This window comes from Propithecus coquereli, unplaced genomic scaffold, assembly GCF_000956105.1.
Source record: "Propithecus coquereli isolate 6110/MARCELLA unplaced genomic scaffold, Pcoq_1.0 Scaffold120, whole genome shotgun sequence".
Classification (NCBI taxonomy): domain Eukaryota; kingdom Metazoa; phylum Chordata; class Mammalia; order Primates; family Indriidae; genus Propithecus; species Propithecus coquereli.
Genome location: NW_012136081.1, coordinates 834,756 through 855,068, shown reverse-complemented (window position 1 = coordinate 855,068; position 20,313 = coordinate 834,756). Strand labels below are relative to the sequence as shown.

At 55.1% G+C, this 20,313-nt stretch overlaps 2 protein-coding genes across 2 annotated transcripts in view; both read left to right on the top strand.

The window, feature by feature from the left end:
* Positions 1-1,739, top strand: part of TSGA10IP (testis specific, 10 interacting protein) — an 11,570-nt gene extending 9,831 nt beyond the window's left edge. The window contains exons 6-8 of the mRNA XM_012665413.1: positions 686-785; positions 948-1,072; positions 1,592-1,739. Coding sequence (XP_012520867.1) covers positions 686-785; positions 948-1,072; positions 1,592-1,715 — 349 coding nt within the window. The 3' untranslated portion in view covers positions 1,716-1,739. The remainder of the gene's footprint in view (positions 1-685; positions 786-947; positions 1,073-1,591) is intronic.
* A 1,447-nt stretch (positions 1,740-3,186) lies between these two features.
* On the top strand, positions 3,187-19,273 carry SART1 (squamous cell carcinoma antigen recognized by T cells). Its single transcript, XM_012665610.1, has 20 exons — positions 3,187-3,585; positions 5,775-5,832; positions 6,220-6,275; positions 6,820-6,946; positions 7,067-7,172; positions 7,432-7,509; positions 7,621-7,720; positions 7,811-7,953; positions 8,072-8,278; positions 8,968-9,092; positions 9,179-9,312; positions 9,400-9,533; positions 16,778-16,951; positions 17,050-17,160; positions 17,360-17,447; positions 17,931-18,021; positions 18,130-18,265; positions 18,758-18,847; positions 18,955-19,076; positions 19,188-19,273. The coding sequence occupies exons 1-20, from the start codon at positions 3,273-3,275 to the stop codon at positions 19,204-19,206; spliced, it is 2,412 nt and encodes an 803-aa protein (XP_012521064.1). The 5' UTR covers positions 3,187-3,272; the 3' UTR covers positions 19,207-19,273.
* The last annotated feature ends 1,040 nt before the right edge of the window (positions 19,274-20,313 follow it).

Below are 20,313 nucleotides of genomic sequence, written 5' to 3'. Positions count from 1 at the left end.
GGCCAACACCCCGCTTGTTGAACAGACATTTCTGACAAGTGCATAAACTGGGTTTTTATAAATGGAATTGTGCTTCCCCAGTGGAACACTGATCTTTCTGGGATGTGTTCTTTAACTTGGAACACATTTTTTTTTTAATTCCTCTGTCCCAATTTCTGGCTTACAAGAGCCACAGAGAACACTGGCAAGCCTGTCCGATCCCTGCTATTGCACAAAAAAGAAAACTGAGCCCAGAGAGGGGCCTTGCCCACAGTGGCACAGCCCACAATCACCCTTTCCTCCTCAGGGTACAGTGTGAGAGGGCAGAGGTATGAACTGCAGGAGGGGGAGGCTGTGCAAAAAGGTCTCGAGGAGCTCAAATGCAGGGCTGAGCCTTCTCCCTTGGGAGGAAGGGCAAGCCCTGGTTTACAGCCTGGAGACTTGGGCTGAGGGCTCAGTCCCTCACTTCCCAGCTGCACAACTTTGCACAAGTCTCTTGACCCTCCTGAGTCACTGATAAAATGGGGTGAATAATTCCCACCCTGGCTGACCTCACAAGGAATCCAGGGCCAGGACGGGAATGAAATGGCTTTGTAAAGGTAAGGGTGGGGGGAGGACGTAAATAGAAACTCCTTAATGAGGACGAGTGTGCTCAGGAGTGGGTACGTGCCCATGGTTAGTTGCCCAAAGGCCTGTCTCCCCATAGGCGCCAGGAGCGACAGCGCTTTGCTGAGTACCAGGCAGAGTTGCAGGGCATCCAGCACAGGGTACAGGCCCGGCCCTTCCTGTTCCAGCAGGCTATGCAGGTGAGGCTAGCACCTGGGCAAGCATAAAGTTGCCCCGAGAACAAAGCTGGATCCCTGGCCCGCTGCCCCCTCGGAAGCCCTGGGATCCCCTCAGTAACCAAAGCCTCCCCGAGCCCTTGGCAACCCTGGTGCAGAGCGGGAACCCCTCCTGTCTCTCCTCAGGCCAACGCCCGGCTTACCGTGACCCGGCGCTTCTCCCAGGTGCTGTCAGCACTGGGACTGGATGAAGAGCAGCTGTTGGCTGAGGCAGGAAAAGGGGACACACAGGGCACCTCCAGGAAACCCAGGTGAGGCTGGCTGGCTAGCTAAGAACTCGCTCTGCCGAGCTACTGCAGGAAAGAGCGTCCATTCCAGCACTCTGGTCCCTGCAGGGTCTCCCTGAGGCCCTGTCCTCCATGTCACTGGAGGAAGGTGGGGCCAGGGTTATTGTTTCTACTTCCTAATGAGGAAACTAAGAACCTGAGGGGCAGGGCCTTGCTTAAGGACACAGGAGTGAATAGGCAGCAGAGCCAGTCTGGGGCTCTGTGACCATCTGAGTGGCCACACACCAAGCCCTCATTAGGGGCTGGTGCCACACTGGTCACCAGTGTATACGATCGCTTATGTCTCAGAAGAACCCGGTACAGAGCAGGGATTATGAGGCTTCCTTCACAATAAGGAAACTGAGACTCAAGAAGGGGAAGTCACCTGCCCAGGGCCACATAGAAATCCAGTATAGGAGCTGGATTTGAACCCACATCGTCAGTGGTTTCCTTGGGTATGGGGGTGGGAGCAGTGGAGCCCAGTGGTTTCTTTCTGTCTTGAAGGAGTCATAAGTCAATGGGGGTGAGAATGGAGCACTCTTCTCAGAGTCCCCCAAGCACGGAACCCACCGGCAGCCAGCCTGACAGGCACTCCACCCCCAGCCTGGACCCGGCGTGCAGATCCTGAGAGAAAAATTAAAGGCTTTAAGGCACATACAGTGTGGGATTTCTGGTGGTGGAGGGGAGAATGCGGGTTGGGAATAGGAGGTGGCAGGTGGGTGGACATCAGGCCTACTCTGTTCCCACATCCCCCAGGAGCTCTGGCTGTTCTGGCTGCCCCCCACCCAGCACACACACACCCTTCTCTGCTCCTGAGGAGTGGAACATCTTGAAGAGTAACAGCTGTGACTCCTCCACCCGTCTTCAACATATACACTGAGTACTATAAATTCAAGAGTGAATAGGAAAGCCCGGCCCCCGCCTTTGAGGACTCCCAGTCCAGTGGGAGAGGGGGGTGGACTTTAAATAAGCATGTGCGACACGCTAACACATGCTGAGAAGGGCCACACAGGTAGTGACAGGCTGAGCCACTGTAGGGTGAGAGGGGTTGTGTGAACTGGGCTTTTAAGTCCCAGTAGTTTTTTTTTATTTTCTGCATATTATGGGGGTACAAATGTGTAGGTTACGTTGCCCTTGCCCCCCCCCAAGTCAGAGCTTCAAGCGTGTCCATCCCCCAGGCGGTGCGCATTGCACTCATTATGTATGTATATACCCATCCCCTCCTGCCGCCTCCCATCTGCCCGACGCCCGATAAATGTTATTCCTATATGTGCACTTAGGTGTTGATCAGTGAAACCAATTTGCTGGTGAATACACGTGGTGCTTACTTTTCCATTCTTGGGATACTTCGCTTAGTAGAATGGGTTCCAGTTCTATTCAAGAAAATAGAAGAGGTGCTATATGACCATTGTTTCTTATAGCTAAATAGTACTCCATGGTATACATATACCACATTTTATTAAGGCCCAGTAGTTTTAGTTAGAGCCTCTCTCCTCAAGAAAAAAACCGAAAGCTCATACACACAGATGTGCCAAATTTTGCACTCAATTTCAGGTGGTTCACAGACGCACAGAAGCTCACCTGGAGGTCCTTAACACTCCACAGGGCGCAGGTTAAAAAAACCCAATCGAGGAAATATGGGAAGGCGTTCGCTGATAATACCGATTATAGGGGTTTGGAAACTGGAGGTCTCGCGGAGGAGGAAAACATGCTGTATCGTCCAACACCCGATGGAGCCACGGCCCCAGGGAGTGCACTAGGCGACGCCTACTGGAGAGGAGAAAGCTGTCCACGGACAGACCGTGGGGCAGTGAACACCCCGCGGCTGGGGGAGTGCAAGCGGAGGGAGGCCGGGGGGGGATTCCAGCTCCAGGGACGCTGGCTTAGAAGGCATCTAGGACCTTATAGTTCTGGGATCCGATCTTCTCCATGCTAACTTTGTGCCCTTGGCGCAACCGGCTCACCAGCGAAACGGCCGCCACCCAACCAAAGCATCCGCTAATGCGCGGTCGGGCCTGGATCCCAGCTTTCCCATGAGCCTCTGGGGCAGGTTCCAAAGCGAACGACGGAAGCAGGCCCTCTTGGTTTCCGGCAACACAACAGCGTCTGCCAAGCGACCCGGAAGTGTTTCCATTTTGCGTCGTCGGAGCTCGGCGGCGGCCGGGCTCGGGGCAGACGTACCGCGATGGGGTCGTCAAAGAAGCACCGCGGAGAGAAGGAGGCGGCCGGGACGACGGCGGCGGCCGGCACCGGGGGCGCCACCGAGCAGCCGCCTCGGCACCGGGAGCACAAAAAGCATAAGCATCGGAGTGGCGGTGGTGGCGGCAGCGGCGGCGAACGACGGAAGCGGAGCCGAGAGCGTGGAAGCGAGCGCGGGAGCGGGCGGCGCGGGGCTGAAGCCGAGGCCCGGAGCAGCGCGCATGGGCGGGATCGCAGCGTGGCAGAGCCCTCTGAGCGGCGCGTGAAGCGGGAGAAGCGCGATGATGGCTACGAGGCCGGTGAGGGGCGGGGCCTGTGCAGGGGGCGGGACAGGTAGGGGTCCCGAGCGGGTGCGGGTCCTCAGTGCCTGCGAAGCACGCCAGGCTCCCATCACCAGCACTTATCAGTCTTCCTACGGTCACTTGGGATTAAAGGTTGACTTTCTTTACTAAGGTCTACGAGGACAGAAGTCTTCTGTTTTCAATTGTTGGTACATCACAGGTCCTCCATAAACGTATTGGGTGAATGAATGAAGTGGTACCAGCGTGTGCAGAGGCAAGAGAAAACCTGGCATGGGGCGAATCGTGTAGCACTCAAGGGGCAGTAAAACACGGGTCCGAACACGGAGGATCTTGTACTGTAGTTTAAAGAGACTTGGCCTCGTCCTGAGGGTAGTAGAGAGCCATGGATTTGAGTTGGGCAGTAAGTTGCTCAGATTCATATTTTATAAAGATCACTGCATTAAGAACTTGGTCAGAGGTGGTCAGGACTGGAGGCTGGGAAATCTGGAGGGTTCTAGACCCCGGTGAAGGCTGCCTGCACTGAGGCAGCAGCAGTGAGTTGGAGAGAAGTGGACTGATTGAAGAAGTGTTTTGGAGGAGGAATTAACAGAACTTAGTGCTTGGATGAGGGAGAGAAGAAGGAGGAAAGAGGATGATTCCTTGAATTTTGGCTTGAGCAGCTAGGTGGGTGGCGATGTCATCTACTGGGATTGAGGAGCTGAGAAGCAGATTTGGGGGGCAGATAATTCACTTTTTTTTTTATGTTTTGAGACAGAGTCTTGCTCTGTTGCGTGGGCTAGAGTGCCGTGGCGTCAGGCTAGCTCACAGCAACCTCAAACTCCTGGGCCCAAGCGATCCTCCTGCCTCAGCCTCCCGAGTAGCTGGGACTACAGGCATGCGCCACCACGCCTGGCCTACGAATTCACTTTTGGAGAGTGTTGAGGTTGATGTGCATGGGGGAACCCAGGGTTTGGGCTGGACAGAGCAGTTTAGGGGTGGTGAGTATTTAGTGGCCAATGAAGCCCCCTGAGAGAATGTGAAGTGAAAGGCTGGGGTCAGGAATAGAACCTGAGAAATGCCAATATTTTAGTAATGGGCAGAGGAAGATGCTACAAAAAAGGAGATAGAGTAGTCAAAAAGGCAGGGAAACCAGAGGATTTGTGTCTTGGGATCTGTGGCAAGGGCCTGTTGTTAGGCCGTGATCGACAGTCTCACACCACAGGAGATCGAGGAAAACCAAAACTGAAAAGAATCCATTGGATTTAGAAATAAGGAGGCTGGTGACCTTGGAGAGAGCCTAGAGAGGTCGGGCTCCAGGGCCCAGGTGCAGAGAGGAACTTTTAGGATAAAGGAGGAGGAGGTGGGATGTGGGTTGGGGAGACAGAAAAAGAAGAGCTCATGGCGGCAGCTGGTGGAGGGACCTCCATCTGATGGTGTCCAACTCCTCTCTGTGGTGTTGAGTGAAGTGATGTGCTTGTGAGGTGGGTATTGGAGGTCCAAAATGCTTATTTATCTCTGTCCCCAACATCCAGCACAGAGCAGACAGCTAAAAGTGTTTCTTGACTGCATGAATTGCACAGAGGACATAGTCATGCTGCCAGCACATTCCCTCATTCCCTGCCCTGTGGGGAGGAACAGACACAGAAGTGACTGACCATGCTGTGGAGTTCAGGAGAAAGCAGTTAATGCTGATCAGTAACTGAATAGGGCTTCATGAGGGACATGGTATTTGATCTTTGCATTTGGATAGGATTTTGTTAGAGTAAGACCACCGACAACGGTTTAGGTGGAAGACACAGAATATACGAAAGTGGAGTGGGCAGCTGGGCACCTGTAGTCCCAGCTAATGAGGCTGAGGTAGGAGGATTGCGTGAGGCCAGGAGTTCAAGACCAGCTTGGGCAACATAGCAAGACTCTGTCTCTTCCAAAAAAAAAAAAGTAGGGCAAGGTGAAGGCTGCAGGAAGTTGGAAGTTGGATCTCTTGGGTCAGGAAAGGAAGGTGTGGAAAAGAGGCAGCGCCCTGAGACTGGACTCAGGCAGGAAGAGCTGCTGGGGAGCTTAGGTGGAAGAAGGCTACTGTTCTCTGGTGTCTCAGCAGGCCCAGGTGCTGGTGAGGGGCCCTCGTCTTTGACCTTGCAGCTAGAGCCAATCATGCTGGCTTCTTGGCCTTGTGTTCCGCTCCTGAGCCGTGCTTCTTCTTGTTCCAGCTGCCAGCTCCAAAACTAGCTCCGGAGATGCCTCCTCACTCAGCATCGAGGAGACTAAGTAAGTACTGTCTCTCTTATGTTTCTATTCTTTTCTTCTGAAGACAGGTGCTTCTGGGGCAGCCACTGGGGAGGCTTTCTCATTACCACTGATTGGAGTTAGAAAGTCCATATCAGTCATCACAGCCAGCCTTTGAGTTACAGGAGAAGAAGCTAAGATCTAAGAGAAAGGTGGCCTTCTCTGGTTAGGACAGGCCAGGCCTAGCGCCCACGCTCACTGCTTGGAGGCCAGTGCCCTTCTGAATTCCTTAGGCTGCCTGGGTCAGGCCCTGTGTTTGGAACTCTTAGAACCACTCATTTCCACTCTTTTTTACCTCCTCTCTGTCCGGGAATGTACTTGACGTCCATTTCTTTGACAGCCTCTAACACTTGTATCTCTTGTTCTCAGTAAACTCCGTGCAAAGTTGGGGCTGAAACCCTTGGAGGTCAATGCTGTCAAGAAGGGTGAGTGTAAGGCCGAGGATTGGGTTTGGGTGAGGGCAAGAGGCCATCTGAAGGGGTCTTTGAAGAAAGTGGGGTTAGAGTGCAGATTCAGCACCATTTAGTGGTCTCGTGTGAGCTTATTTGCCAGAAGGCACGAGGTCCCTCCTTGCTGTCACAGTGGGGATCTGGGACTCTGCTTGCTGAGTTGGAGCACTTGGCCATCGCATACTCACCCTGGCTGGGAGGTGGTATTAGATGGGCTGAGGGATGTGCATAGTTGCTGCACTGGGCTGTGCAGGGGTTGATCTGTTATTCTTCTTCAATGCATGATTTGAGGGGCTATGGAGAACACAGAGAATCCTGTCTTGCTGTGGGGGGTAACATGGGAGTGTGGGGGGTAACATGGGAGTGTGGGGACACAGTGGGAGTAGGGAGGTGAAGAATTCTTCCCCCACTTTCCTGGCCCTTTCTGGCCCCCTGAGCTGGAAGGGGGCAAGGTGAGTGGCTCCCTCCTCTCCCACCAGCCATGGGCGGGCATAGCCTCACGTCTGGGCCCCCCTTCCAGAGGCGGGCACCAAGGAGGAGCCCGTGACAGCTGATGTCATCAACCCCATGGCCTTGCGACAGCGTGAGGAGCTACGGGAGAAGCTGGCGGCTGCCAAGGAAAAGCGACTGCTGAACCAAAAGCTGGGGTGAGGGGGTCCCGGCCAGGACGGGCAAGGGAAGCGCTGAGGGGGCTGCCTGCCTCTTGAGTTGGGGTGGGGGAGCAGGAGGAGCTGGGCTCCCAGAGTGTCGCTTTCTTCCATGGTCAGGAAGATAAAGACACTAGGGGAGGATGACCCCTGGCTGGACGACACTGCCGCCTGGATCGAGAGGAGCCGGCAGCTGCAGAAGGAGAAGGACCTGGCAGAGAAGAGGGTGAGTGACTGGGCAGCTTGGGGTGGTTGCCAAGTGCCTCTGGTGGCCTGACTGGGCGGCGAGGCAGGAGACTGACCTGTGGGAGGTGATGCGGGGCTTAGAGAGTAGGAGGTCTGTGGTCAGTGGCATCTGCTTTGGGCTTTCAGCAGCTTGCCTGTAAGGCCTGCTGTTTCTGCGCTCCCACTTGGTAGAGCCCCACGTGTTTTCTGGTGATGCTGAGTCGTCTGAGGTCATAGGTCACCCCCTCCCTGTCTCACAGGCCAAGCTGCTGGAGGAGATGGACCAAGAGTTTGGAGTCAGCACTCTGGTGGAGGAGGAGTTTGGGCAGAGGCGGCAGGTGAGACTGCAGCACTGGGAGGTTGGTGGAGGGGGCATTGGTGGCCTTGGTGCTGGGATCCCAGGATTGGGTAGATTGGGGTTAGTGACTCCACTGGACTTTCCCTCACAGGACCTGTACAGTGCCCGGGACCTGCAGGGCCTCACCGTGGAGCATGCCGTAGATTCCTTCCGAGAAGGGGAGACCGTGATCCTCACCCTCAAGGACAAAGGTGAGCTGAGCTGGGTGCTCTGGCTGGGGGCACGGGCACTGCTGAGTCACGGGCACGTGTGAGCGGCCACTGCCTCTGCCCTGTGCCCAGGTGTGCTGCAGGAGGAGGAGGATGTGCTGGTGAACGTGAACCTGGTGGATAAGGAGCGGGCAGAGAAAAACGTGGAGCTCCGGAAGAAGAAGCCCGACTACCTGCCCTATGCGGAGGATGAGAGCGTGGACGACTTAGCACAGGCATGCCCCGGGTTGGGCGGGTGGCTGGGGCCCAGGGTGTTGGGAGTGGGGGCTACGAAGAGACGGTGGCTCCATGGCTTTTCAGCATCAGCCTATGTCTCAGCCTCTTGCCTTGCAGCAAAAACCTCGCTCCATTCTCTCCAAGTACGATGAGGAGCTCGAGGGGGAGCGGCCGCACTCCTTCCGCTTGGAGCAGGGCGGCATGGCCGATGGCGTCCGGGAGCGGGAGCTGGAAGAGATCCGGGCCAAGCTGCGGCTGCAAGCGCAGTCCCTGAGCACAGTGGGACCCCGGCTGGCCTCTGAGTACCTCACTCCTGAGGAGATGGTGAGCCCTCCCTGCTTTGGGGTGGTGATCCTCCCTCCCCTTGGGTCACGAGCTGCCCGCACGTGCAGAGGAGGGAGGATGATCAGTATTCACGTTCATGAAGTGCTTGGCCTCGTGGGTGGGCGGTAAATGGCAGCCCGGGGGAGTGCGGGGCGTAGATGGAACGGGCTGTTGAGCCAGATGGGCCCGAGTGTGTGTTCAGGCTCTGCCATGCTGCCAGCTTGTGCCTTGAGTGAGTCGTTTAACTGTGAGCCTGGGGTGGCGCATCTGAAATGTCAGGGACAGGAGCCACCTCCCGAGGTTGCTGCAAGGATTAGTAGTAACGTGGGTAAACGGCAATTTTATGGGCATGTGTGGATTTTGCACTTGGCCTGACTGTGGGAACACAGGATAGACAGCTGGCGTGGTAGGTGTCTTAGCCGAGTGGGTAAGAGGAGGACTGCTGAGGTTCCCAGCCCTGGCCTCCTACTGAAGAGCTGGGGACCTTGGGCCAGGTACTTAACCTCTCCATGCCTCAGTTTCCTCACCTCACAAGCCGGATGACACTTGCACCCACCTCAGCTGTTGTCACGTACGGGAAGTGCTTCGGATGGTGGCTGGCACAGAGTCACACTAAAGAAGCATTCACCCTTGTGAGCTTGTGGCTGGCCCCCCTTCCCCACCTCACGTCTCTCCTCGCTTCCCCTCAGGTGACCTTTAAAAAGACCAAACGGCGGGTGAAGAAAATCCGCAAGAAGGAGAAGGAGGTGGTAGTGCGGGCGGATGACTTGCTGCCTCTTGGGGACCAGACTCAAGATGGGGACTTTGGTTCCAGGTGGGCTTGGACACGGTGACGCGGTGTGAGGGCTGGGCTGGGCTGGCCTAGGGGCCGATGCTCACTGGAGAGCCTCCTTCCCCCAGACTGCGGGGCCGGGGGCGGCGCCGAGTGCCTGAGGTGGAGGAGGAGGCCCAGGATGAGGAAGAGAAGGAGCCCACATCCCAGCCCCCACCGTCGGATGACACTCGGGTCGAGAACATGGACATCAGTGATGAGGGTGAGGGGCCTGGCCAGAGGAGGCAGGGACGGGAGCCCCGGGGTGCAGGGAGGTGGTCTGAGCAGGCATCCCCTGTGTTCCCCTTAGAGGAGGGTGGCGCTTCGCCATCAGGGTCCGCAGAGGCACTGGAGGAGGACGAGGCGGAGCTGGAGCTGCAGAAGCAGCTGGAGAAGGGGCGCCGGCTGCGGCAGCTGCAGCAGCTGCGAGACAGCGGTGAGAAGGTGAGACTGGGTGCTGGCGGCTGGGGGGACCAGTGTGTCTGTGGCAGCCTGTCCTTGTGAGCACCTGTGTTGTAGGCAACAGCCACGTTCCCATTTGAAGTCTCTTTTCCGTGTAATGTCATGTTATGAGCAGGTTTCTAGGTTTTTGTGGTGTTTTCACCATAAGATGCTTGTTTTAGTGGTTGGAGCCTTGTGTCTCCTCTTTCCTCCTGTGAATATTTGTTCATGGCTGCTGTCAGGACGGCATTATTCTCAGGTGGGGGTCACTGGTGAAGAGGACAGCCGAGGGGCCCTGTGCTTATGGGGCTGACTTTCTAGGGTGTTGTTGGGCAGCAGCAGTGACCTTGTGAAGACAGGAGCAAACAGTCGCTTCTGATAGGGATGAGAGTTGGGCAGACAAAAGCAACATGACACGAGAGAGTAGTGGGAGGGTTGGGATCTTAGACGGGATGTTCAAGGAAGACCTTTCAGAGGGTGACGTTTGAGCTGAGACTTGAGTGACATAAGAAGCCATCGTTGCAGAGATTTGGGGGTAGTGGTAGAGGGGACAGCAGTGTCTTCAGGAGAAATGACCTTAGAGTGTTCCAGGTAGGCTGGAGCAGAGAGTGACGGGGTGGTGGTGGGGCCAGTGTCCGGGGTAGGGGTTGGTGGGAGAGGCACTCGAGGCCATGGTCATCACTGACCTCACCAGGGCACTTAGTGTGCTGGGCGCTGCTCAGGTGCTTTATGTGTATTGATTCATTTAATCCTCACAGCAATGCCCTGTGAGGAAGTTTCTGTTGTTTTCATTTTACATATAAGAAAACTGAGGCATAGGCGTTAGGCAAGTTGGCAGAGCTGGGATTCGAACGGCTTGACTCCAGAGGCCACATTTTTAACCCTACACTTCCCACTTAGGGAGAGAGAGGAGCTTGGGAGGGAAGAGGCCGGAGGGAGCCCCAGTGCTCACCATGTTGGGTAGAGGCGGGGGCTCCTGCAGGGGAGTCGGAGAAGCAGCAGCCCCTTGAGGTGTAGGAGGGAAGCTGCAGGAATGAGGCCTCAGGAGCCAGGAAAGGGTTCTGAGGTGAGGGAGTGAGGAGATGAAGTCAGGGATGACATGGCAGAGGCAGTTCCGGTAGATTCCAGAGGACTGGGAAGATAGGGCGTGAGGAAGTGAGGACAGCAGCTGGGACAGTTCCTTAGAGCAGGATGGGGCACACTTTCTGTCGAGGGACCAGATGGTCAACATTTGAGGTCTAAGGGCTTATGGTCTCTGTTGAAGCTGCTCAGGTGCTCTGCCATGGTAGAGAGAGCAGCCACAGACCATATGTAAATGAATAGGTGTGGTCAGGTTCTAATAAAACTTTATTTATAAGAACAGGTGGTGGGCCACAGTTTGCCCACTCTGGCTCTAAAGAGGAACAGAGAAATGAAGCAATAAGCTGAAGGGGGTGTGAGTTGAGGGAGGTTTTTCTTTTTCAAATTTGGTGGTCGGTAGCATCAGCATTAAAAATTATCTCGAAGAATCATAGAGGATTGTAAAGGTCATGTAGTCCAGTGGTTCTCAGCTTGGCTGCACATTAGCAAGTTTTTAAAACATATGAAGCACCTTCTACACCATTTACATGCAGAAAAACTAAAAGCATATTATAGTGGGCACCTTTATTTATGTCTCCGCTAGATTCAATAATTATAAACTTTTGTCATGGTTCTCTTCTTTGTTTTCTCTCTTTTTCCTGAACCTCTGGAAGTTGTGCAGATGTTGTGATGCTTCACCCGTAAGCACTTCAGCAGGCATCTCAAAATAAAGACATTTTCCTACGTTGCCACATGGCCCTGAAAGTTCCATAAATATCCCATGCACCAAAATTTCCCAGTTATCCTCCAAATGTCTTTTTAGTTTTTCTTTTCTTTTTTTTTTCTGAGACATAATCTTGCTCTGTTGCCCCGGCTAGAGTGCAGTGGCGTCATCGAAGCTCACTGCAACCTCCAACTCCTGGGCTCAAGCGATCCTCCCACCTCAGCCTCCCGAGTAGCTGGAACTACAGGTGCACGCCACCACGTCCGGCTAATTTTTTCTATTTTTTGTTGCTCAAGCTGGTCTCAAACTCCTGAGCTTAGGTGATCCTCCTGCCTTGGCCTCCCAGGGTGCTAGGATTACAGGCATGAGCCACCATGCCCAGCCTTCTTTTTAGTTTCTTTATTTAGCCAGTATTCAATCAAGTTTCACATCCTCAAAGGAGTTTTTTTTTTTTAATGATGCAGATTCTCAAATATGTTTGATGTCAAGATAGAGAGGGAGGAATTAATGATGGAAAAGGAGAAAAAAAGAGATATTTTTCCCTAGAAGAGCTGGAAATGGAAAAAAAAGATTTTTGCAGGCAGGGATGGGGCCTAGAGTACAGGTGGAGGGTGGCTTTAAGAGAAGCCAGGCTGTGTCCTCATTTATTGCAGCAGGGAAAGTGGGGGAGGGGGACAGCAGATGCAGGTAACTTTGGTTGGGGGAAGTTAAGGAAGCCCATGTCTTGAGTGTCCCAGTGTTTTCTAGTGAAGAGGGTGAGTGAGTGGGAAGTGTGAGGTGGGAGGAGGGGGAGACACCCTTGGAAGGTGTGAGGTGTGGAGAGGGGGAGGTGGTAGGAAGGGGAGTTGGAGGGGGGAGGTGTGAAGAAGTGAGATGTATGAGGAGGGTAGGTGTGAGGAGGGGGAAGAGGGGAAGGTGTGAGGAGGAGAGGAAGGGGAGGTGCGAGGGGGGAGACACCCATGGAGGAAGAGTAGGCTCACTGGAGATTGGCAGGGCTCCCCCATCAGCTGTGGATTTGAGGGGACCTACTGAGCACATCTGTGGATCTCTCTGGCCGTGTTCAGCTGCGCCGTGTAGTCCACGAGTACGCGGGTGGTTGGGATTAAGCAGGACTGGGCTTTCTAGGGAGGTGGGCACGGCAATTAAGGTCTCTACAGAGCAGAGATTCTGTTGATCCCCCCCAACTCCAAGCTGGCTAATAAGGGACAAGGCAGGAGGAGCAAGGGATGTGAGGATGGAGCCAGGGGTCTGGACGTGGTTGGATTGCTAGACTGAGGTTAGTAGAGTAAATGAGCAGGAGCAGACAGTGAGAGTCCTTGAGAAACGGAGATTTTGAAGGCGTGTGGCCACTGGTGATGGTAAAGGCAACAGGGTGACCCTGGCGGGGAAGGGCACTGGAGGTGAGGAGGGCAGGGAAGCTCTGGGGCAGTTAGTGGATGGGCCATTTTGAACCGGAGGTCACCAGGAGGGAAGACAGTAAGCTGGGTGTTGAAGTGCTTTGTGTGGGAGGGGAGAGTGAGGAGGTTGGGAGTTGCCGGGTGAGGAAGGAATGGCAGGCGACGCGGGCTGGTGGCATGAGCCTCAGCGGGCCTGGGATCGTTGCAGGAGGAAGGAAGGAGTGGAGATGTTTGGAGGTGGGTGATGTTTGGTGACGGGGAGGCAGGAGGACAGACCCCACTAGACACACGTCTAGTCCTTTAAGAACTTTGGGTGTGAGAGGAAAACAGCCTTCATTTGAGACGACCTCAGGGGAGGTGTGTCATCGGGAGCAGCTGGGTGTCAGGGCACGCTGCCGAAGGGAACATGCAGCGGAGCGGCTGCGTGCTGGCCTTTGAGACTTTGGAGGTCCTCGTTTTCGCGGCCAGCGCTGTTCCTGGGAGTGCCTGGGCACAGAGCCTTGTGTCTCTGTGGAGTCGTTTGCTTAGAATAGTTGCGTCGGATGAAGAGAAGGGACATCTCGAAACTCGCCTTTTCTCCTTCCTTCCCACACTGCCACGCTGACCAAGTGCCTGCCACGTGCCACTGTGCTGCTGCTGGGGATGTCACAGGGAGCAAGGCGGAGCAGGTCTCTGCCCTCACAGGGCACGTAGTGCAGAGTTAGTCATTCCTTAAGCAGTAAATATTTCAGTGCCCCAAAGCACTAAAGTCTCTGTCCTCAAGGAACTTCTGTTCTAGTGGGAGGACATGGAAGAAAGTAAGAAAATAACATGACCAATGTCGGGTAGTGATGACACCATGAAGCTGCATACCAAAAGGCAAGGCCCTGGAAAGGAGTGAGGGGTGAGCATTCTTATTTGAAACAGGATGGTCAGGGAAGGGCCCCCTACGAGGCGACAATTGACCTGAGATCTAAGCCATTCGAGCTGGGAGGACATGGAGTGCTCAGGGCCCTGAGGGCGGAGGGGATGGACCTGCTCAAGGAGCATCGCTGGGGCTGTGCTTCCAGGCAGAGGAGGATGAGGCGAGTGATAGGGAACGGTGCGGCGGAGATAGCCAGCAACCTGGGCTGGTGGAACCGTGTGGTAGAGTTAACCATTAGGGCGCTGCAACCTGAGTTTGTTTTTTAAAAAATCATTCTGGCTGCTGTGTGAAAAGGGACTGAGTAGATCACAGGTGGAGGGAGGGCCCTCAGCTGGGAAGCCGGTGCAGTCATCCACTCCAGATGGTGGTCTAGGGTGGCAGCCTCGGAGACGGTAAGAAGGGGTTGTATTTGGAATATAGTTTTTGAGAGTAGAATTGACAGTATTTGTTGATGGATTGCCAGTGAATTAGAGAAGTTGAGGATGACTCCCAGGAATTCTGACTGGAACAGCTGGCTAACTGGTAGGGCCACTTACTGAGATGGGAAAGACTAAGGGAGGAACAGGTTTGGGGGAAAAATCAGGTGTTTGATTTTGGTTAAGTTTGAGATGCTTCTTTATTAGAGGGAGGTGATATTGAGTAAGCAGTTGGATGCATGAATTTGAGCTTCAGAAGAGAGGCTTGGACCAGTGACATAATGTGGAAGTGAGTATGTAGATGGGATTTAAAGCTGTGGGATTGGCTGGAGTCCCCAAGAGAGTGAAGCTAGATAAAGAGGAGGAGAGACATAGGCCTCAGTTAGGTGTTTAAAAAGAAAGAAAATATATGCACATGTATATACGTTAAAAATAAGAAGGGGATCCTACTAAAAAAAAAGAGAGAACTTAGGTTCCAGGAGAAGAGCTGGAGAAAATGCAAGTGAGGAAGGTAAAAGAGGAAAATGTGTCATCCTAGAAGCCATGTATGGAAGGGGTCTTAAGAGGAAGATAGTGATCAACTGTGGCCAATGCTACAGAGAATTTGGATATCAAGAGGATGGATGGGGCACTGGCTCACGCCTGTAATCCCAGCACTCTGGGAGGCCGAGGGGGGAGGATTGCTTGAGGCCAGGAGTTTGAGACCAGCCTGAGCAAGATCGAGACCCTGTCTCTACAAAAAGTAGAAACATTAGCGGGGCATGGTGGCGCACGCCTGTCATCCCAGCTACCCAGGAGGCTGAGGCAGAAGGATCGCTTGAGCCCAGGAGTTGGAGGCTGCAGTGAGACATTGCACTCTAGCCAGGACGACAGAGTGAGTGAGACCCTGCCTCCAGAAAAAAGAAATTGGATTTGTACCTCACACCTTAGAGAGAGAACTTCAAAGTAAAAACTTAACATTTCAAAAGAACATTAAGGAAGTTTCGTTTATGACTTTCTGGTAGAAAAAATTTTTAAACATATAAATGTAAAGCATAAACCTTGAAGGAAACAACTAACATTAAACTATATAGAAATTAAGAATTTAAGTTTTTTTTTTTTTTTTACAAAAGATACAAAGAAGAGTGTGAAAAGGCAGGCCAGAAGGAGAAGATATTTATGCATATACATAGCCAAGCATGGGTTGGTGTCAAGAATATATAGAGACAAAAGAAATCAACAAAACAGAAAAACAGGCGGAGACTCAGGCAATTCACGGAAGAGGAAGGCTAGATGCAGGGGACACCCAGCAGGGCCCAGCTGTGTCAGTTGTCACCGGGACGTGAGCTGAAACAATGCTGTGCCGTGTCACACCCACGCAATTCAGCAGAAATATCGAAGTCTGACAGTGAAAGGGAGGGAGGACGTGGAGGACCAGAATTCTTAGGCATGCTGTCGCACTCACGTGTGAGTGGCCACACGAGCGAGTCTAATCAGATTGGCAGATTGGGAGGACAGTGCATGATCCTGCCCATGTCCCGCTCCCGGGAAGTCCCCCAGGTGCACCCAGAGACAGGCGTCAGGTGGCTCGTAGCTGCAGTTTGTGATAACAGAAAAAGTCTGTCCTCGGTGGGCCAGATAACTAGATCCAGGTACATTCATATCGTGTATAGCCACTCATGACAGGATTAACCTCAAAAATACATATTTTTAAAGAAGCAAATCATAGAAGAATCATACAGTGTGATTCAGATTACATAACACTTTAAAAATGCACAACCCGATAACTCTGGTCAGGGTTCGGTCCTGCCGTGGTGACGTAAAGACAAGCTGGTGAATCGTGACCACCGATGGGGGCAGCACTCGGGCTTGGGAGGGCGTTAGCAGTGTTGTTTCTCAGCCGGCCACGGGGACGTGCATGCTGGTTTGGTTATTGTTTAGGAAAACGTATGTGTGTGTTAGGTATGCCCCTTTATGTTTCTGTTGAAGTTCATTAAAAAATACACGTGATATAATAAAATGGAAGGAAGGGGGTGCAGAAGTGTACATGGTGACTAGAAACTTCTCTGAGGAGTTTGTTGTCATGGGGGCTGTAGGGTTGAGGGAGAATGGTTTTAAAAGTTGGAAGATACTAGATAATCCTTGCGTGTGTGGCCAGGCATCTGCCGCGACAGGAGGGAAGGCAGAGGCTGCGGCTGGTGCGCGGGTCGCTGGTGTCCGTGTTGGCAGCACAGGGAAGTTCTCTTCTTGTGGCACCTGCTTTCTGGGTGAAGCGGAAAATGAGAAGCTGGCCTGTGGGAAGTCAAGAGAGTGGGCCGTCTGGCTGCTCTGTGGCCTCAGGGAAGGGGTTCTGGAAGAAATGCTGTTTACACTGAGTCCTGAAACAGAAACTTATCGGGGGAGGAGCGGGTGGCAGGAGGGACCCTGGAGGAAGGTGCGTGGGGCTGAGGTAGGTGGTGTTTCGAGAGGCTTTGGAGAGGAATCAGCACAGGTCTGGTCAGGGAGGGCCGTGTAGGATTTTGGATGTTAATTCAAAGGGCAGTAGGGAGCCATGGATGGGTTTGGAGCAGAGGAACAACCTAGTGAGATAGGTGCAGAGTCGAGAATGGCGTGGGGGCATCAGAGAGGAAGTGGGGAACAGTCGGAGGTCCAGTGTGGCTGTGGGAATGGCTTATCTTGCTGCCACCAGGGGGACCCTTGGGTTTCTGGGTCTCAATGGCATCACCCCAGAAACTTCCGGGTTTGCCCACAGCTGCTCCCTCCCTCAGGTGGTGGAGATTATGAAGAAGCTGGAGTCTCGCCAGCGGGGCTGGGAGGAGGATGAGGACCCGGAGCGGAAGGGGGCCATTGTATTCAACGCCACGTCCGAGTTCTGCCGCACCTTGGGGGAGATCCCCACCTACGGGCTGGCCGGCAACCGCGGGGAGCAGGAGGAGCTCATGGTGGGTCCTGGGCGTCTGTCCTCGAGCCTCAGTGCTCAGGTGGGGTGGGCTGGCGGGGCCAGGGCTGCCCGGGCCGACCCTGGTCTTTTGTCCCCCAGGACTTTGAACGGGACGAGGAGCGCTCAGCCAACGGGGGCTCCGAATCAGACGGCGAGGAGAACATTGGCTGGAGCACGGTCAACCTAGATGAAGAGAAGCAACAGCAGGATGTGAGGAGGCTGCGCTGCCTGGTGGGGTGGGGGCTCGGGTTGGGGACAGAGCGCCTGGCAAGTCCCTCAGTGTCCCAGAGCCTCAACCTCCTCATCTGTGGAATGGGCTCTGTGGACCACCTTGGGTTATTTGGGGATTAAATGAGGGGAGTCGCACGGGGCCTGGCACCTGCTAACCCCCCACTTGTGCTGTCCCCAGTTCTCCGCCTCCTCCACCACCATCCTGGACGAGGAGCCCATTGTGAACAGGGGGCTGGCGGCCGCGCTGCTCCTGTGTCAGAACAAAGGTGAGGAGCCCAGGGCAGCACGAGCCTCTGCGGGGCCTGCGCGCCGTGGGCGCCTGCGGGCGCCTGCGGGCGAGGCAGGTAAGGGCAGGGCCTCCTCAGCTTGCGTCGGCCGCCTCTGTGTCTCAGTCCCGATGCCCTGAGCCACTGCTCCCCCTCCAGCCTGGGAGTGGGGTCACAGCAGCATCTGTCCGTCTGCTCTGCCAGGAAGGAGTCGGGGGAGTGGCAACTGTTCTGGCTTCAGCACAGAGGGGCCCTGGTGTTAAGATCCAGCTCTGCCGGGTACTCGGCCAGTGCCCCGGTGAGGGCCGATTTGAGTGTGTCTGCTTTCCCTGTGGACAGGCCTGTCACAGTCCCTCCTACGGCATGCTGGCCCCGTAGTGCCCACTGACTGCTGGGGCCACAGGCCTGCTTCACCTCCTCAGGCTGCCCTGGAGCTGTGCCTCTGAGGGGTTGGGTAGCCTGGAGTCTCACATCTGTCCCCAGGGCTGCTGGAGACCACTGTGCAGAAGGTGGCCCGGGTGAAGGCCCCCAACAAGTCCCTGCCCTCTGCCGTGTACTGCATTGAGGACAAGATGTGAGTGTGGTGGGCATGTGGGGGCCACGGGGCCTGTGCCAGCTTGGGACTGCCGGGACACAGCAGGTGGGCAGTGGCTCACAGCGAGGCCCCTCTGTCTCATGCCAGGGCCATCGATGACAAGTACAGCCGGCGGGAGGAGTACCGCGGTTTCACCCAGGACTTCAAGGAGAAGGACGGCTACAAGCCTGATGTTAAGATCGAGTACGTGGATGAGACAGGCCGGAAACTCACACCCAAGGAGGTGAGCAGGGCCCTTTGCAGACAGGGCCTGGCCAAGTGCCACTAGGTCAAGAAGAGGCTGGAGCCCTGGGCTTCCCACCGGCTGCGGGGCCTGGTGAAGTATCCGAACCATCGCCTCGGTTTCTGTCTCTGGTGGGCACAGCAGTCCCCTCACAGGCCTGGCAGGTGGGTCAGGCAGGTGCCTTGGTACCTTTGCTGCCTGCCACAGCTTGAACCCCCTTTGCTGGCCCTCACCATTCTGGTGGGCAGTGTCCAGGCCCTTCCCCAGCTGTCACCTCCGGTGCCGCCTGGCAGCCTCAAAGGCCGTGCCCTCCTGCCCTCTGCCCCACAAGCGCTCTCCCCACACTTCCTGGTTTGCCTCCCGCCCCAGCCCCTGGCACTGGGTTGGGTGAATCGATACCCCCCACCCTGTTGTGAAGCTCCTTGTGGGCACAGGTGGCCCTGGTCCCACCCAGGGTCCCTGCAGCTCCCGGCTCATGCTCTGCGTCCCTAGGCTTTCCGGCAGCTGTCCCACCGCTTCCATGGGAAGGGCTCAGGCAAGATGAAGACGGAGCGGCGGATGAAGAAGCTGGATGAGGAGGCGGTGGGTACCCTTGGGGATACGGTGGGGCTTTGCCCCTGCAGGTGCTGGGGCTGACTGGCACGCTGGGGCCTGCTCCCGCTCATGCTGACTGGTCCCTGACCCCACAGCTCCTCAAGAAGATGAGCTCCAGTGACACGCCCCTGGGCACTGTGGCTTTGCTCCAGGAGAAGCAAAAGGCCCAGAAGACTCCGTACATTGTGCTCAGCGGCAGCGGCAAGAGCATGAACGCGTGAGTAGGCGCGAGGGTGGGCAGGGGCTGGCGTGGGGCCTCCGGGCCTGGGTGGGGCGGTGAGGCCTGTGCCTGCTTCTCTGCAGGCTCACGTCCCTCTTCTCTCTGCAGGAACACTATCACCAAGTGAGGCCGACCTCTCTTCCCGTCCTCTCCCCAACTTTAATATTAAATAAAGTTCCCTCCTTATTTTTTCCTCCCTGGTCATGGTGCCGATTCCAGGGTTGGACCTGGGAGGAAGGGCAGGCGGTGCCCTCAGGCAGGCTGGGCTGACGCTGATGGTCAGCTGTGTGACCTTAGGCAAGTCACTGAACCTCTCTGAGCCTCGGTTCCACCCTTCGCACAGTCAAGACACCTGCTTCAGGGATGTTTTGTGCAGATCGGATGTGCTCCTTCATTCAGGCATCCATCCACTCACTTATTCACATGGAAATGAGACATGAGCAAGATGGGACAGATGCCTGAGCACGTGTGGTGTGAGTGGCCTCTGCTGGGCGAGACCTGGCTGTCGAAGGATGCGAGCAACTAAACAGGATGACGGGAGAGAACTAGCCTGGACCCTCGAAACAGTCCACCTTGACCCTGGGCCCCAGCCGGCCCCAGAGAAGCCAGTTGGTTTACTTTCCCCCAACTCCCCACCCCAGTGTGGTAGCCAGGTCCGGCTACCTGGCTGTTGGTCATGCCTTCCCTGCAGGGCCAGCTTTCTGGTAAGAACTGGAAGGTGTTTTTAGAGACTCAGTCACCCTGGTTTGTCCCAGCTTCCAGGGCCACACGAGTCACTGCCTTGTAATTTCTTCCTGTCAGAGAGTCCAGGACTGGCTAGTCTGGTGGGGCAGGGACTGGGCTCTGGAGGGCGAGGTGCCATCTCCTGTCCTCACTCCCCTGTGCTGCCTACGTCTGTGTCTAGCGGTGTGAACACTGCTCAGTGTCTGTTGCCCGGAGCTGGGCTGGAGTTCCTCAGAGAACTTGTGGGGAGGGCCGTGCCCAGGCCTTGGGGAGACGTGCCCACACGATGCCACCAGGAAAGATGGGATTCCTTGGACTGGGCTCTGTGAGGGAAGCTCGACCCAGCTGCTGGGGGACATGCAAGAGCCCTGAATCGATGCAAAGCAGACAGCGGCCTCCTCGGAGTCTCAGAAACCGGCTCCCTTCCCCACACACACCTACACCCAGATACATTGCAGATGGGGCACAAATTTTAATATCAAGAAATGAAACCAAAAAATAAATTTAAGAA